The sequence below is a fragment of the Pteropus vampyrus genome, unplaced genomic scaffold (genome assembly GCF_000151845.1).
Source record: "Pteropus vampyrus isolate Shadow unplaced genomic scaffold, Pvam_2.0 Scaffold336, whole genome shotgun sequence".
Classification (NCBI taxonomy): Eukaryota; Metazoa; Chordata; class Mammalia; order Chiroptera; family Pteropodidae; genus Pteropus; species Pteropus vampyrus.
In genome coordinates, this window is record NW_011889117.1 from 967,613 (window position 1) to 985,470 (window position 17,858).

The 17,858-nt window shown below is 43.5% G+C and overlaps 2 protein-coding genes and 1 non-coding gene across 3 annotated transcripts in view; all 3 read left to right on the forward strand.

The window, feature by feature from the left end:
* Window positions 1-9,204, forward strand: part of ZNF341 (zinc finger protein 341) — a 44,217-nt gene extending 35,013 nt beyond the window's left edge. Inside the window, exon 15 of the mRNA XM_023522232.1 lies at window positions 48-9,204. Within this exon, the coding sequence (XP_023378000.1) occupies window positions 48-577 (530 nt within the window). The 3' untranslated portion in view covers window positions 578-9,204. The remainder of the gene's footprint in view (window positions 1-47) is intronic.
* Window positions 1,576-1,682, forward strand: LOC111730825. The gene has a single exon (XR_002776837.1). It is a non-coding gene; the product is annotated as a U6 spliceosomal RNA (small nuclear RNA).
* Window positions 9,205-11,478: 2,274 nt separating the features above from the next.
* Window positions 11,479-17,858, forward strand: part of CHMP4B (charged multivesicular body protein 4B) — a 41,605-nt gene continuing 35,225 nt past the window's right edge. The window contains exon 1 of the mRNA XM_011378283.2: window positions 11,479-11,898. Within this exon, the coding sequence (XP_011376585.1) occupies window positions 11,709-11,898 (190 nt within the window). The 5' untranslated portion in view covers window positions 11,479-11,708. The remainder of the gene's footprint in view (window positions 11,899-17,858) is intronic.

The window sequence follows — 17,858 nt, forward strand, 5'->3', positions numbered from 1 at the left end:
AGGGTAAAGGGTCTGGGTGTCTCTCACTGACTTCCTCTCCCCACCAGGCATGAAGCTCCACAAGTGTGCCCTGTGCAGCAAGTCCTTCAGCCGCCGCGCTCACCTCGCTGAGCACCAGCGCGCCCACACCGGCAACTACAAGTTCCGCTGTGCTGGCTGCGCCAAGGGCTTTTCCCGCCACAAATACCTCAAGGATCACCGCTGTCGCCTCGGCCCCCAAAAGGACAAGGACCTGCAAGCCCGGCGGCCCCCCCGAAGGAGGGCAGCCCCCCGCAGTGGCAGCAGTGGTGGTCGCAAAGTGGTGACCACCCTGCCTGACCCGCTGGGGCTGGAGGAACTTAAGGATGCAGGGGCTGGGCCAGTGCCCGAGGCTGCCCCAGGCAAGCCACCCTTCTCGGAGCCAGATGCCGTGCTGTCTATCGTAGTGGGTGGCACGGTGGGTGGTGAACCTGAGCTGGTAGTGCCTGGGCATGCCGAGGGTCTGGGCTCCAACCTGACGCTGGCAGAGCTTCAAGCAGGGGCTGATGGTCCATGTGCCATGCTTGCTGTGCCCGTCTACATCCAGGCCTCGGAGTGATAGACCCATGGTGTTTGCTCTCACGGCCCAGCTTGATGGTCACATTTGGGTCCAGGGCCTCAGGTGGCAGACTAGAGATTCTTCCCAATGGAAGCGAGCTGTCAGCAGAAATCCTTTTGCAATGTCATTTATAAACCCTGACCCATGAACACCCCACTGTGTCCCCTATCCTTCTGGAAAGCCCTGTAGCATTCTGGGACCTGAGGCAGGGCTGCCTATGGCTTCCAGGCAGGGGTAATGGCAAGAGAGATGACTAAACCTGAGCAGCCTAGGGTCTGGCCAGTCTAGGCTGATGGTTGGGCTGCCTAAGAGAGAAGACAGGTCCTGCCCATCCCTTCTGGGCTGCCTTAGGGGTGGCCTACAGTCAAGCCACTGTTTGGGCAGCCTGACATGGTCAGAGCCCTTATCTGCTGGACCTTTTCACATAAGGTTCTTCATAACATCCCCAGACAACTCTGTGATGTAGGCATTTAGGAGACATTTGAGTGTCCTGGTTAGAGTGCAGCTATGAGCCAGATCTGGCTTTAAATCCAAATACTGCCACTCGCTCGTTGTGTGACCGTGGTAAGTCACTTCCCTGAGCCCTGTGTTCCTTATCTGTACAATGAGGCTTATGACAGTGCTACCTCATAGGGCTGTCATGGGGATCCAGTATGATGAAATATGCAAAAGGTTCAGCATAGTGCCCTGCACTTAGAAAGTGCTCAGTAAATGTTTTTATCAAACTAGTGTCCACATGGCTCAGGCCCTAACTTTGGCAGTTTCTTAGTTTCTAGATGGCAGCATTCCCCCTCCAAAGTGTGTGGGGGCCAAGGAGTTCATGGCCCCTCACACAAGGCAGGGTTGCCCCATTAACCTTGGAGAAATTTGTTGCCCTCAGAATGGTTATTTCAGAATAGAGATCCTGGAAACACCTAGAGGAAGGGGTTTATACTCACTTTTGAAAATGCAGGACCTAGACCTTGCCCCAAACCTCTTGGAATCAGAAATTCTGACCAGTGCTTGCTTCGGCAGCACATGTACTAAAATCGGAACGATACAGAGAAGATTAGCCTGGCCCTTGCACAAGGATGGCACGCAAATTCGTGAAACGTTCCATATTTTTAATTAAAACATTATAGTTGAACATTATAATATTATTCAACTATAAATTATTAAAAGACTGATTTATCAGACTGGAAAAAAAAAAAAATTCTGACCAGAGCCAGAAGTGCATCTCAAGCAGGCCTCCGGATGGCCATAGATGCCCTCATGTCCAGCATTCCTTTCCCTGTCCAGAGCTATTCCAGGGGGAAGCAAACCAGGCTCATCTGGAGGCAGAGAGAGAGTAAAGGGGCCTTGACTGATGTTTCTTCATTTATCTTTACAACCATACTACTGGGCCATGAGCCTGTTACAGGAGAGGGAACTGAGGCTCAAGAGGGGACGAAGCAGGATAGAGCAGAACTATTGGACTCAGTTTGATAACTGAGTTTCCTTGAAGGCTGGCACATCCCTCAGACATTTGTGCTGGGACCCAAGGCTGGAACTCCGACATCCCCACATCCTCAGGAGAGCTAGGATGTAGTGAGGGGGACAAATGAGGCAGTAGTGCACAGACAAGGGGGTCCGGGCTGTAAGTGTACCCAATCCTCAAAAAGGCCAAGAGAGGAACTGGTGAGGACAGAAAGTCTCTTCAGAGGAAGTGACATTTGAGCTGGCCCTTGACACATGTTTTGATGGATGAGTAGTTAGGGGAAATTATGTTAAGGAGAGCAAGGCATGAACAAAGGCTGTGAGGTATGACAATGCAAGGCCTATTGTATTCCAGGGCTGGTGAATGGTCCAGGGTGACCAGAGATGTGAGGGGGTCATGATAATCACTAACATGTTTAAGCTTCCACTTGGACATATTATGGACACTGTACTAAGCTTTTTATGTCACATTAATTACCTCAGCCCATCAGGTGAGAATTGTTACTTTCCTTATTTTACAGATGCGGAAACAGAGGCACAGAGAGGCAAAATGCTCATACAGCTAGTAAGTCACAGAGCTGGGATTCAGGCTGGGGTGGTCTGCCTCCATGTGCTGTTAATCACTTTGCTCTATTGAAATATAGGTTGATGTCAAATCAGAGAGATCCTTGGATGTTGGGTTAAGGAATTTGGACTTTATTCTCTACATAATGAGTCATAGGAGGCATTAAACATTTAAAAAAGCTGTGACATCAAAGGAAATGTTAAAAAAACCCCACAACTTTCATCTTAATAGAACTAAGTTATATTTCTGCCTCTTGTCAATGTACACGTGCATGCACATTTACCAGTAATCATGAGGACTAACATTTACTAGGCACTTATGCCTTGTCTGGCATGTCCTAAGCACTTTGAAGTAGGTGCTACTTTGAATCCTATTTTACAGCTGAGATGAGGCAACAGGCACAGTGAGGTTAAGCAGCTCCAAGTCATGCAGCAGTAGGCTACAGAACAAGGGACATATCAAGATAAGGTCTAATATTTAATAGATGTACTGTTTGACTACAGGGGAGGAAGCTGGGACAATAGTGGGGCTCCCGTAGCTAAATCCTTCCCAGCTTGGCAGATGAGGTGACTGGGGCTCAGAGAGGGGAAGGCCCTTGATCAAGGGTCACTCAGAGTTCATGACAGAACTGCTCCAGGTCCCCAGGGCTCCTTATAGAGCACTGAGATGCTGGACAGGATATAGTGTAAAGACGCTGTCCTGGGCATCCCACAGATTTGGGCATCAGGAAGAGCTGGGTTTGAATCCTGGCTCTAACCCTTCCCAGCTGTCTGTGGCAAATCACTTCACCTCTCTGAACCTCAGTGTCCTTATATGTCAAATGGGGAGAATATTAGTACCTACCTGATGAGATGTCACAATTCAGAGAGAGAATTCAGGTAAAACAGATCACAAATTGGCAGCCTATGGGCTGAACCCAGACCACAAACAGACTTTGTTTAGTTTTCACAATGTTTGAAAAAAATGAGCCAACATTTAAAAATAATGAAATTAAAAACCTATTACAACAGTGGAAAATGAGATGTATTCTCTCTGTGTCAGGAGCAAGACAAGGATGCCTACTTTCATGACTCCAACATTATGTTGGAGGCCTTGCCATGGCAATGAGGCAAGAAAAAGAAATAAATGATAGAAGGATCAGAAAGGGTGAAAAAATAGCAAAGATGCTGAAATAATAGCAAGAAACAATATATAAAATTTGCTATTTTTCCAATACCCAGAAGCATTTATAAATTTAAATTAAAATCAGGAGATTTCACCTAAAAATCTGGATTTCTGACTTTTAAAATTAAATTAGGATACCTGGCACAGTTGGGTGGCAGTCAGATGGAGCTGGCACCAGCCCCTTTCGATGGGCACATGCATTCCATATAGCCATAGTTCTCATGTTGTCCCCCTGACATTGCAACTGAACGTCAGTTGCTACCTACTGTACTTGTTTTGATTTATCATAGAGTAGAAAAATATTTCTAATTATCCACGTGTCTCAAAAGTGGGAAAACAAGATGACCAGAGAGGATCACATGATTTTTCATGTACCTGGTCCACTTTACTCATCCATGTCTGGACGCTGTGGGTATATGGCTTGAGGAACCCTGTAAATTCTGCTTCCTTTTCTCCCTTCCCCTTCCAGTCTTCTGTCTGCCTCTAAGCTAGCTGGCCTCAGTTCCTCACTGATAATTGTGGGGAGTTGAGTTGTAACTAACTTTACTGTCTAGTAAGCTCCAAGCCTTGTGCTCTGTGACTTACGTACATGTCAGTGCGTCCGCAAGACTCCCCTTAGAAGCAAGCTCTCTCATCATGCGCGGTGTACAAATGTGGAAACGAAGTCTCGGAGAGGTGTAGCAACCTGCCCAAGGACTAACAGCCAGAACATGTGGAGCAGGGCTTCAAACCCAGGACTCCAATTTCCTGCCTTGTCTTAGGATCTCTAAAGTTCTCACCAGCTCTGATGAGCTGGGGTCTTAACTTGGAACCACTTTTTCGAAGCTCCACCATTGTTCATCTCCTTAGACATTACTATCCTACCTAGGCTGCCAACTTCTCTTGCATGGATGATTGCTTCAGCCTTCTCTTTGGTCTTCCTGCTTTTTCTCTTCCCCCACCATGATCCATTCTCTAGATAGCAGCCCAGGGAATCTTTCTAGAGCCTGAATCATATTATGCCACTTTCCTGTTTAAAACCCTCTGGTGGCTTTTGATCTCTCCCAGAATGAAATGTAAAGTTTTCCCTGTAGATTTCAAGGTTCTACATGATGCAGCCCTTGTCTCCTAACACTCCTTCTCTCACTCCACGCCAGCCACCTGCCCTCTTGCTCCTCTTCCATCATATAAGCTAGTTCCTGCCTTAGGGCCTTTGCACTTGCTGTTTCCTCTGTTTAATGGAGGGTTTTTTTGTTTGTTTTGTTTTGGTTTTGCCTCTTAGATTTTCGTATGGCTGGCTCGCTCTCACTATTCACTTTTGTCCAAAAGCCATTCTCTCTGAGAGGCCTTCCCTGGCCAAGCTTTCTAAAATAGTTCCCACCTAACCCCATCACACTCTAGTTCCTTACCCTGCTTCATTTTTATTCATCACTTTTGACATTAGATTACACACTTCTTTATTGTTTGTTCCCCTCATTAGAAACAAAAGGTCCACAGGGTCAAGAACGTTTGTCTGTTTTGTTCACTGTTATTTTTACAGTGCCTAGAACTGCCCAGGAACCGCTCAATCAATATTTGTTGAATGAATGAACAGCAACAGCACTTTGAGAGAACAAAGCCCACTCTACCCTTCCCCTCCTCCCATTCCATGGAGGTCAAAGGTGAGTTTCCCCCAGTAAGAATCTGCCATGTAGTCTGAGAAGTGGCTGACCCAAAGTCCTAGAAGTTAATATCTGATATAAAAGACATTTTCCATTTTTAAGAGGGAGCTGAGAATATTTGGGACAAATGACAAAGGTGGTGGCTTGGAAGTCTCAGTTGATAGAGCAGGTATCCCGGTGGCCCAGAAGAACCAGTTGGACCAGTTTTGTCTCTCTTGGGGAGGAAAGAGCGAAGGTGACAACTACAGGTGCTCCCAACCCCCAATGCTGCCAGCAAGTAACCCCCATGGATTCTCATGGGCCTGAAGGGTAATAGTCAGGTTAGCAGATTCTACTGCAAGTGTTGTGGGCGACCTCCTTCTCACCAAGGGTGACTGATGTGTGGTCAGGCACAGAATGTGGCAGAGGTCCAATTTCAAGGCTTTGGGCCCTTTGTAAAATCAGAATAAACTGAAGCCCAAAAAAGGAAAGAGTATTGTCCAAAGTCTCATCATGGCAAGGATTAGTCCAGACCGAGTTTTCCTGCCCCCACACCCCATCTCTGCTACCTCAGTCCATTCATTTATTCATTTGACAAATATTTATTGAGCACCTACTACAAGCTAGGTATAGTTCTTGCATTGAGGATACATCAGGAACCAAAAAATGATCTGTGGAGATCCCCTGTGGAAGAAGCAGAAGATAAATAACAAAGTAACTAAGCAAATTATATGATATGTTAGAAGGTGATGAGTATTGTAGAAAGAAGAAAAAATAGAAGAGAATAGAGGTTTGGGAGTGTGGGTTAGGAGGCAGATTGTAGAATTATATGGGGTGACCTAGAAAGTCTCACTGAGAAGGACACATTTAGCCCTCTAGGGCACAGCACCTTTTGTGTGGCCTCCACATGCTCAGATGAATGGGTATGGAGTATGGAGTAGACCCTGTAACCCACCATTAGCTCAAGTGCAGAGGCCCCCCAGTGCACAGTTTCCCCCCACTCACCCCTCTCAGGTTCTACCAGATTTGTCCTAACCCTATCGCTAACTACACTATTCCTCAGGAAGGTCATACCTTCTCCCAGACCCATTACACTTCATTTTTATGGGTTTGTTTGTATCTGTCCACCCATTCATTTGGACATAGGCAGTATAGTGTATGGCTAAGCTGGTCATCTTTACAGTAAGAATTCCGGCTCTGCCTTTACAAGCTGTGTGACCTTGGGCAAGCTGTTCAACTTTTCTGTTTCCCTAGTACCTACTGTATAAAATGAGGACAATAATAATGCCCACTTATTGCAGTTGTTTTGCATACCAAATGAGGTAATGCATTTAATGCTTAGCTCAATGTCTTGCTTAGCATAAAATGCTCAATAAAGATTTTTCTATTGTTCATTGGGGGTCTTAAATGCCAGCCACACCACTTAATAATGAGAGTGACCTTGGGTAAGTCATTCAACCTCTCTAAGCTTCTTTTTCCTCAACTGTAATCTGTATCTACTACACAGGGCAACAGTCTATGTAAGCCATCTGACTCGGGCTCAACAGGTGTTAGTGATGATTATTCCTGTTTTTATTTTTGTTTATTTATTTTGTAAATATTTATTAGATGCGTATTCCTTACCAGGCCCTTTACCTATGTTCTCAGTGAATCTTCAGAATGGCCTGGCGAGGAAGGTAGTGTCTCATACTTTGCTACCTGCACCGTGCTACATTGTTGTATAACAGAGCCTCGGTTCTAATCTAGGTTTGTGTGGTTGGCACCAAAACATGTTTTCTTTTCATTACTTCAACATACTTTTTTTTGAGATAAAATTCATGTAACATAAAATTCGCCATTTTAACTAATGCGTACAATTCAGTACTTTTTAATTGGGTTGTCTTTTTGTTTTTGAGTTGTAAGAGTTATTTTTTAAAAACATATTTGAATATTAACCCCTTATCAGATATAGGATTTGCCATTATTTCTCTCATTTCATGGATTGTCTTTCTTGATAGCATACTTGGGTGCACAAAAATCTTTAATTTCAATGAAATCCAGTGTATCTTTTTTTTTATTCTTTTGTTATTTGTGCTTTTGGTGTCATAGTTAAGAAACTGTTGCCTAACTGAAGGTCACAGAGATTTACACTTATGTTTCCCTCTAAGAGTTTTATATCTTACAGTTAGATCTTTGATCCATTTGAGTATTTGATGTGAGGTAGGGGTACAAATTCATTCTTTTGTATTTGAATATCTAATTATCCTGGCACCATTTGTTGAAAAGAATACTCTTTCTCCATTGAATGGTGTTGGCCCTCTTGCTGAAAATCAGTTGATCATAGATGAATGGGTTTCTTTCTTGACTCTCAATTCTATTCTTTATTGATCTATATGTCTGTCCTTATGCCAGTACCACACTGTTTTGATTACTGTAGCTATATAGTAGGTTTTAAAATTGGGAAATATGAGTCCTCCAGCTTTGTTTTGGCTATTTAGAGCCCCTTGCAATTCTATATGAATTTTAGAATCAGCTTGGTCATTTTCTGCAAAAAAGGTAGCTCGGATTTTGATAGGCGTTGTAGATCAATTTAGAGAGTGTCGCCACCTTAATAATAAGTCTAATCCATGAACGTAGGATGTTTTTCCATTTATTTAAGTCTTCTTTAACTTCTTTCAACAAAATATTTTACTTTTCTGTTTACAAGAATTGCTAGTCCTTTGTTAAATTTGTTCATAAATATTTTATTCTTTTCGGTGTTATTGTGAATAGAATGGTTTTCTTAATATTTTTAGTTTGTCCTTTGCTAATGTATAGAAATGCAACAGACTTTTGTGCATTGGTCTTGTATCTTGTAACTTTGCTGAGCGCGTTTTTAGCTCTAATAGTTTTTGTGGATTCTTTTGGGTTTTCTATATAGAAGATCATGTCATCTGCAAATAGAAATAGGTTTACTTCTACTTTTGAAATCTAGATGCCTTTTATTTTTCTTGTCTAATTGTCCAGGTTAGAATCTCCAGTGCAATGTTGAATAGAAGTAGTGGGAGTAGACATCTAGTCTTGTTTCTGTTCTTAGAGGGAAAACTGTCATTCTTTCACCATTAAGTATGATATCAGCTGTGGGTTTTTAATAGGTGCTCTTTATTAGATTGAGCAGTGCTCTTCTATTCCTAGTTTGTTGAGTGTTTTTACCAGGAAAGAGTTTTGGATGTATTCTACTTGGTTTTTACAAGTAGAAATCAGCAAAATCCTCTATGTGGCATGGTGTAATTATGTGAGATCAAGTTTTATAATAATTTTTATTCATAATTTAAAACTCATTATTTATAATAGGTTTTAATAATTCAGCTTTTCTTGACATTTTTAAAAAGAAGATTACAGATATATAGCTGAGTATCTTTAATCATGTGACCTTGGGCAAATCCTACTTCTGTGGTCCTCAGTTTCCTCACCTGTAAAATGGAGATGGTATAGTAATGTTTATTTCAAGGGGCTTTGGTGGATGAAGACAAGATGGGATTTTGTATGCAAATGTACTTTGCAAACAAAAACTGTATGCTTCTGTTGCTGCTCTTACCAGAGAAATTGTTTTAAATTGTGATATAACATGTATTTAATAAAGCACACAAGGTATGTAAAGGGAAGTGACCTTAAGAATAAAGGTAGATAAATTTGTATACACCCATGTGAACACCACTAGATCTTGATATAGAACCTGTCCAGCACTCTGTAGAAGTCATTCTGCCTGGGCTATGCCACCCTCAGAGGTAACCACTATTCTGACTCCTATCACCATAGATTTGTTTTGCTTGGTTTTAAATTTTGTATAAATGGAATCATACAGGTTTTTGTGTCTGATTTCTTCCATTCAGCATAATATCTGTGATTCATTCAAGTTGTTGCATGAAATGATAGGTCATTCTTTTCCTGTGGTTTTTAATGAGCTCATACCAGTCACAGTTTGAAGAGGCTGTGCATTTGCCCAAGAGACTAGGAAAATGAAGGCCAGGGAAACCCAGGGTTTTCCAGTATGGAGCTGACACACCCAGTGAACCTCTACCAAAGCAGGTGAATCCTCAGCCAGTATGATAGCTACATTGTCCAAATGTCACGACTTCTAATCTAGCACTCTAGACAGACATCACAAATCGATCTCAGCACATTTTAACAAGGAGTCCTGATGTAGCCTCAAAATTATTCTCAACCCAGCAATCCGAGTAACCCACACCAATTGATTGGGGTTAGTGCTCAAGATTGAACCTGAGTGTTCTGTCATATCCCCAGAATGCTTTTCTGGGCTCCTAAAGTTATGACATGAGGGACTCTGCTAACATCAAAGTTTACCCCATAGCAATAGAAGATAGGTAGTGAGGCCTACAGTGTCTGCTTGTTCATATAGTCTTTCGGTCATGGCTCAAGCCCAGCAAGTGTTTTGCTACCTGTATGCCTGATTGCAGCATGACTTAGAAAAGAGGGGAGGGGCTGTTTTATCCATAAGGTGACTTGATTGAAGTCTCTTTGTTTTAATTTTTTATTTTGATAAAAACATTTCAATGTTTCAATTACAAAACAAACACAAGTGTGCCTTATATTTTCACAATTTATGCAGCTGTAAATTCTCGATACTTCTAGGATGTCTCTCACATTTGAAAAATTTCTTCCAACCTGGAAAGTTGGGTGAAATAAACTCTCCCATTCTCTGAGAATGGTCACCTGTATATTTACAGGATTGTGGCACATTACAACAAGAACAACAATCTGAGGCATGTTTTTATTCACATGTAGATCAAAGCCTGGGAAAGAGACAACACTCATGTGTGAAATAATAGAGAAAAAAGTCAGTTAAGCTGTCATTTATTTGAAACTCTGTTCCCAAGCAACTTCACATACTTGAAAGGTCCAAGAAGGAATGAAAAAGGTCTTTGAGAAGTCACTTGTTTTTTCCCCCTTTTTGATCCCCCCGCCCCGGGCCCCACCACTTCTACCCCTGACCTTCGGATGTTGTCATCTCCCCTTAAGAACTGGATCTCTGAAGGCAGGGCGTCTCCTCCCAAGCATTCGCAGCCCCCCAGGGCCTGGCACCCCTGGTACATTCAGGGGGCCTGGCACATGGTCTGTGGACCCACCTGGGGTGTGAACCCAGGACCTTCTGCGTGTAAAGCAGACGTGCTAACCACTACACTATGGAGCTACCCCTCACTTTTTTCTTTATTGGTGATTGGAAGCAGGAAGTTAGAATAGTGGGCTTGGGGAAGGTTTGGCTACTAGATGCAGCCAATGTGCTAATGAGTGGAGAAATTATTCTTAGTAGTAAAAGAGAAGGGAAAATAATGAAATATGGCTCCACAACCAGCTGAGCCTGTGTAATACAGAAGGAAAAAAAATCCTCAATATTTCTGCTACTTTTGAAAGTTCTGGGTTTCCTCCTGGTTTATTGTGCATAACGATGATTCAGAATACATAGGAATGAATATACGTTTTTGAGCACCTACTGTGCTAAGCCTATGCTAAGTAAGCACTTTACATTCCTTATTTTACATAAGCTTGAAGGTGGTCCTGTTATTATCTCCAGTTTACAGATTTGGAAAGAAAGGCACACAGAATAGGGTAAGTAACTTGCCCAAGTAGGTATTCAAGGTGGGTTCTGAACCTTTGCAGTCATAACTTCAGTCCCAAGGCTATTAGCCTTTACTAGGTTTCGAAGAACCTGTTAGGTGAATAAAATGTAGAAAGGTTCTCCAAGTAGAGGGAACGGCGTATGTAGAGACGGGGCTAGTTAGTTAACCCAGGCACTTAATTTTTGTCTTATTGATTATTCACCTACTAAATAGGAACGGTATTATCAGTCATAGGCTTATGAAAATTAAATGTGAATGCATATAACGCACTTTGCACGATGCCTGGATCAGCGAATGTGCATAATATTACTGTTTTTTTAAAATATTGCTATTTCTTTTTTGTCCTTCTTGCTCGATAGGGCAGAGTCTCAAGGAGACTACATTTCCCAGCATGCCAACTCGCCCTTTGACCTTATGTAGACCAAAAATACGCGCCACGGAGCGCCTCAAGCCGGAAGACTATAGCTTCCCGGCATGCCGTGTGCCTCCCTCCATTAGATTTGAGGCACAGCCAGCGCGTTGCCCACCGGGAATTGCAGTCAGCGGCGCGTTGCCCTGACGCCGGCCCGGCCGGGCGTGGGGGCCTGTGGGAGGTGGACCGGCCTGGCCCAGCTGCGGGGCGGAGGCGGCAGAGGGGCCTGCGGCTGCAGGGAGCGGCTGGGCCGGGAGCGGGCGCCGGAGCCGAGCCGAGCCGGAGCGGGCGGCGCAGGCCGGCGCGGCGAGCAGCAACCATGTCGATGTTCGGGAAGCTGTTTGGGGCGGGAGGGGGTAAGGCTGGCAAGGGCGGCCCGACCCCCCAGGAGGCCATCCAGCGGCTGCGGGACACTGAAGAAATGCTAAGTAAGAAGCAAGAATTTCTGGAAAAGAAGATCGAGCAGGAGCTGACAGCCGCCAAGAAGCACGGCACCAAGAACAAGCGCGGTGAGTAAACCCGGCCCCCTGAGACTCCCCTCAGCTTCCCGGGCCCGGATTCCACCTTCGTCGGACGCACCCCAGGGCCTACTTGGATCCCGTAAATCTCCCACGTCAGACTCCCTGCCGGGACTTTCCGGGTTCTGGACTCTCCCTGTCTGACTCCCTTCAGCGTCTCCTCGAACCTTGGGCTCCTCCACCATCAGACTCTCATTCCAAACCCTCTCTTCTCAGGCTCTCCCCACTCTTATCAGGCCCCTCCAGACCCTGTTTTCACATTTTCCTCCGCCCTCCCTCTATTCCTTTCTTTTCCGTCTTTTCCTCCTCTCCTCCCTTTGGCGTGCCCTCACCCACCTTCCCAGATACTGTCACCTCCTCCTTCTTGGCTCATTTCTGCCCCCATCCTAACACTTTTACCTTCCTGGTCCCACTCCTACCTTCTGTGTACTCCTCTGTGGAGTCCATGAGCTGTCTCTGGCCTCTCTCCACCCCTACCCCGCCCCACAATTCTTGAGAAAGCTTGAGAGCAAAGGGGACTGGGAGAGAGGAGATCCTCCTTTCCAGCTTTGTTCACTTGCTGAATGAACTTGAGCAAGTTACTTTTCCTCTTGAGGTCTCATTTCCCTCCATCCATCAGCCAGAGATTGGCCTCCATGACGCCTGAAGTGCCTTCCAGCTCTGTGATTCACTTCTTGTTGCTTCATAGCCAGGTGTTATCTGGAGTTTCAACAAGTCCAAGCCTTCATTCCTGTGACTTACAGCTTCCTCATTCCTCTATAACAAAAATAAGGATTTCATTCCTCCATTTGCCCGGACTTCTCTCCAGTCCCCAGGGCAGGAATATTGAACCTTATGGCACTCTACTTCTTTTGGTTGTGTGTGGCTTTCCGTGTTAGTGCTTTATATTCTTAAGTGAGATAAATGTGGAAATGCTTTAATAACTAAAGCAATTTAGACATATTTAATTTTTCTAGCTATTAGCAATATGAGAGTGAACCACAGAGTAACAGCCCTCCCCTTGAAAGGGGTTTAGAAGCTGTACAAACAAATACTGGACTCAGAAGTCTGGTAGTCACTAGTCATGTGACCTTGAGCTAGTTAATTTACCTCTCTGAAAGGAAGATCATGAATCTACAGTGCCCAGCACATAGCAGGGGCTAAATGGATATTTTCTTAGTTCTAACAGAAGAACAAAATAGCTCATCCTGAGGATTCTTCACTGTTGATAGTCAACAAATCCTCCAGAAAGTCTTTTTGTGTGCTTACTGCATGCACTGTATTCACGGGGTGAACAAAACACAGCTTCCACCACCCTAATGAGGGAGAAGACAGAGCCAGGAAAATGAAGAAAATATTGTCTAGTCATGATGAGCTAAAAAAAAAAAAATCTAATGGGGAGTGATGGGGTGGGAAGGGGTGCCACTTTAGATAGAATAGTCAGGAAAGCCCTTTTTTAAAAAGTAATGTTTGAACTGAGCCTTAAAAAGGAACCAGCTCTGTAAAAATCAGGGGAGAGGTCTTTCAGGTCGGAAGAACAGCATAGGAACAGGCCCAGAGGTTGTCCTATTTTAAGAAACAGAAGACCTTTGTTTCTGGCATGTATTGATTCAAGGGGAGAGTGGTATGACATAAGGGAGTGGGGAGTGGACCTTGAACTTCCTGGTAAAGAATTTGGATTTTATTCCAAGTGGATGGAAAGCTATTGGAGAATGTTATGCAGGAATGTGTCCTAATCATTGATACAGTTTTTAAAAGCACCATCTGGCTGCTCTTTGGAAAGTAGACCAATGGGGCGGTGGGTGAGGGTTGGAGCTGGGAGACCAGTGAAGAGGCAATTACAGTCATCTGTTTGTGACCTGGACTCCAGTTGTAGCTCTGGAGATAGAGAGCAGAGTTAGATTTTGCTGTCTCTAGCTTTTTTCTTTGATGACTCTCTCTGAGTCAGGATCCTCTGTTCATGGTAATTAGAATCATTGTTTTTACCAGTCTGCATTTGGGGATGTTTTTCCCATTGTAGGGTGATGAAGGAGGGCATCAGTTTACCTCATCTTCTATCTGAGGGCAATTCTCCTGTGATCTGGAGCTAGTTTAGTTTCTGCAATTTTAGAAGTTACCGAATTGGCTTTCAAGAGGCTTGGAGAGAGACTGCTAGCAGACTGTGGAGGACCAACCTCAGATAGTTGTAATAACTTTGCCGAAAGCAGTCTATCTTCTTGAGTTTGCCTGAGAGGACAGAAGCTACAGCCCTTCTTTTTAATGTCCTCTGAAGGAAAAGGTCTTATCTGCTTATTGGGATAGTGCTGTGAGGTGTTAACACCACCACCAACATACCACTCATTTAGTCACTTATTGACTTGATACTGTGCTGAGACCTAGAGAATCAGAGATTAAAAGGCACTGTGCCTGCCCTCCAGGAACTCAGGATTGGAGGTGTGTAGTTTTGTTTTGTTGAGTGTGTGAGTGGGTGGGGCGGGGAGGGGTGAGGGTGGAGTGGAGGAGAGAAGGGAGCTGGGGAGGGAGGGAAAGAGAGGGACTGGGAGGGGTAGGGACAGGGAAGAGGGAGGAAGGGAAGGAAACATACTAGTCAGTGCTGAAACATGAGTGTGTACTTGGGACTGAGGCTAAAGAGAAGGAGGTTCCTCTGGAGGTGAAAGGGCATAGAAGGCTTTGCGGAGGAGGGAGATGTGAGATGGGTCAGCAAGGAGTTTGGGAAGCTGTGAGAGTGTGGCAGAACAGCAGATAGATAACACAGGGGTGGCCTGTACGTTTAGACCTTGACCTGGAGTTGGTGAGGAGCCATTGGCTGTCTATGCAGAGGAGACAGATCAGCTTGGATTTATAAAAGAACCCTCAGCAGCAGCATAAGGAAGAAGTGTAGACTGACCAGGAAGGGACTGGAGGCAGGGACCCAGTAAGGAATAAGGATAGAATTTCATAGATATAAGTTTGAGCTATAGCTTTGTCACTAGCTCTGTGTGTGCCTTACGCAGGTTACTCTGCATCTCAGATTCCTCCTCTGTAAATAAGGGTACTAATATTTACTTTATTAGATTAAATTATGTTATACATGCAAAGCTTTTAGTACAATGCTGGCCATATGGTAAGTTATCAATAAATACTTGCTATTAACATTATTACAAGGAGACTTGTAATTATTCAGGTAAGAGCAAAGGGCCTAGAGTAGAAGGATGGAAAACTAGATGAGAAGTAATACATGTCAGAGACTTCTCTGAAGGAGGATCGGAAGAGGCTTGGTGATTGATTGAAACTGAGCAGGATGAAGGAATTGAGGACAATTCCCAAGTTTACAGTAGGTGGAGGATGATGCCTTTAACCAAGTTGGGGAATAGAGGAGGAACAATAATACTTCATAATGGTATAGTTCTTTGAAGTTTGTAAAACTCCTCTTTTTATATGAGTCTTATAGCATCCACTGAGACTGAGCTCCATGAGGCAAGTTGTGATGATCGTGTTCATCACTGTGTTCCCGACACCTAGCACAGTGCCTGGCATGTGGTTAATGCTCAGTAATTATTTATTAAAGGAATGAAAACAATTTAGCGAGTATCTTCTGTTATTCCCATCATACAAGAAGGAAAATGAGGCTGGAAAGAGGATGTAATTTGACTCAGAGACCAGTTCTTCTGGTGGTTGTGGCATCTTGTGTTCTGTTTACTACCATGATGGCAGAAAGTGTCTTCATAACCTTTGTCATCGCTCAGGTCATTAAACACCTACCTGTGCAAGGTGTGGTGCTGAGTGGGTGAAAAAAGAGTGAGACAGGACCAAGCCCTGCCCTATGGAGCATATAGCCAAATATGGATGCTATCTTTGTGGCATACACATTGGAAAGATGATATATTATCCATTGAAACAAATCTCTGAAGCTTAGGTGTAGATTATTTACAGTGTGCAGGTATATTCCAGGCAGTGGTTTCAGTTAGTGGCCTAGAGTAAAATTTGGATCACACATTTTTTCCAAATTTCTTTTCCTTTCCTTTAGTCTTGCATTCATTCTTAAGCATGTAGCAGGCTCTTAAGTTGTTCTAGGCCATGTACTCAGTGCTGGGAGCTTAGTGCTAAGAACATAGACATACCAGACACAATCCTTGCCATCCAAGGGAATTAAATATCATCACTTTCCTTTTTTATAAAGTGGAAATAATAATAATCTCATGACTATAGCGAGGAATAGCTAAGATAATATATGAAAGAGTGTGGCACGTTGTGGATATTGAGTATACTCTTCCTTTTCTGATGAAGTTATTGTAGATCAGACGTCTTTGGTTTGATTGTCAAAAAGAAAAAGTTGAGAACTGGATAGAAACTAGGATTGCAGTCTAGGTGAAATGACAAAAATCACCCAAACTTAGGTCTTTTTTGGTCCTTTTCTAAACAATTGGTTTTCTTCCTAAGAAAGATAATCAGATATCAGATATTCTTTTCTTCTGAAGGCATTATAGTTATGAAATATCTACTTTAGGTGGTTCAGATTTCCTTTTTTTTCCCGTTCTAATAAAGATGAAGACAATCTGTAGAAAGAATCATATTTTAGTCTAAGAAGAGAATTGTTTGAGATTGGGAAATGGAGACTGGGTATCTCAAACACCCTACACTGGTACATTTCTTTTGGATTTATGGATGCAAATCAGTTCATTTACAGGTTAATTTAGGTTCAGCTGAAAATGTCTGATGGGTGCAGAGAGGCCAGGCGCTCACAGGAGATATGTCTTCATTAAGTCCTGCTCATTGCTGGAGCCAGGGTAGCTCTTATGTTTAATAAAGTTGCTCTAACACATTAGCATATGAGGAAACATCTTAAGTTAAATTTATAGTGATCGTGGCCTTTTGATTCTCTGGAATAAAGGTATCAGGTTGAAAATCATAGCATGTTAATGGTGTATGTGCCAGCAGGATCTCCTCTCCCAGAGGCCCTGGGATGGAAAACCTGAATTCCACCCAGGGAACTGAGCAGTGAGAATTTCCCTTGGTGACACTGAAGTTTCTTCTTTGAAGAAATGGTTGGCTAGAATGGGTTGGTTTACTTCTTAAGACAGATGGAGTGTCAGAGGGGCCATATGTGTTGGCTATCCAAACATGCTGGCACCTTTGATTCAAATGACAAAATTTGAATTCGCCCCATTTGGCAGGGAGATTAAATATTTTTAAGTGCCTGCCGGTAGGTTTATAATGTGATTCGAAATTCAAGATAGAGTTTGTTTGGAGGTTTAGCTAAATGTGAGGACTTTTGAGCCAAGCTGTTTTGCTCAGGGAAAGTTTGAGTTGTCCTGAGTTGGGTTTTAGTGTGAGTGTACATTTCTGAGGCAGAAAGCCAGGAGTTGGTTTGTTTACGTGGTCACAGCCCTGAGATGGAGCCAGGGCTGACTAGGAAGAAGGGCAGAGCTCTTGAGGCCTTGAGGCATTCCTTTGGAAAGGAATTATTTTGTGCTCTGCCACTGTCTTTTAAAAAGTAAGAGAGAGAATATTCAAAACAACTTTAGATTGGTCATTCTGAGTATGAATGGTTATACTTAGAAAGGAAATTTAAGTATAGCAGTAGGAAACAACAACAGACCTAGCTGGATATAGTACTAGCCTGTTTTTAAGGTATTTGTCTCAAATCAACAGATGTTTATTGAGTTCCTTCTAGGAGGAAGGCAACATGGTGGTGTAGGCAAAAGGTTTCTCAGTTTGAATGCCTGCTTCACTACTCACCAGCAGTACCTTGGCAGTTACTTATCCACTCTGAGTTTCAATTTTCCTATCTCTAAAAAAGGAATAACAACACTTCTTAGGTTTCTTGTGAAGCTACGGAATAAGTTGATATATGTAAAGTGCCCAGCAGAGCGCATGGTACATAGGGGGTATGTAAACGTTTCCTTGGTTTCCCAGGTATAATCTTAGGTACAGTAAGGAAAATAAAGGTGGTTAAGACACTACTTTCTGCCTATAAATGCTCACAGTTCAGA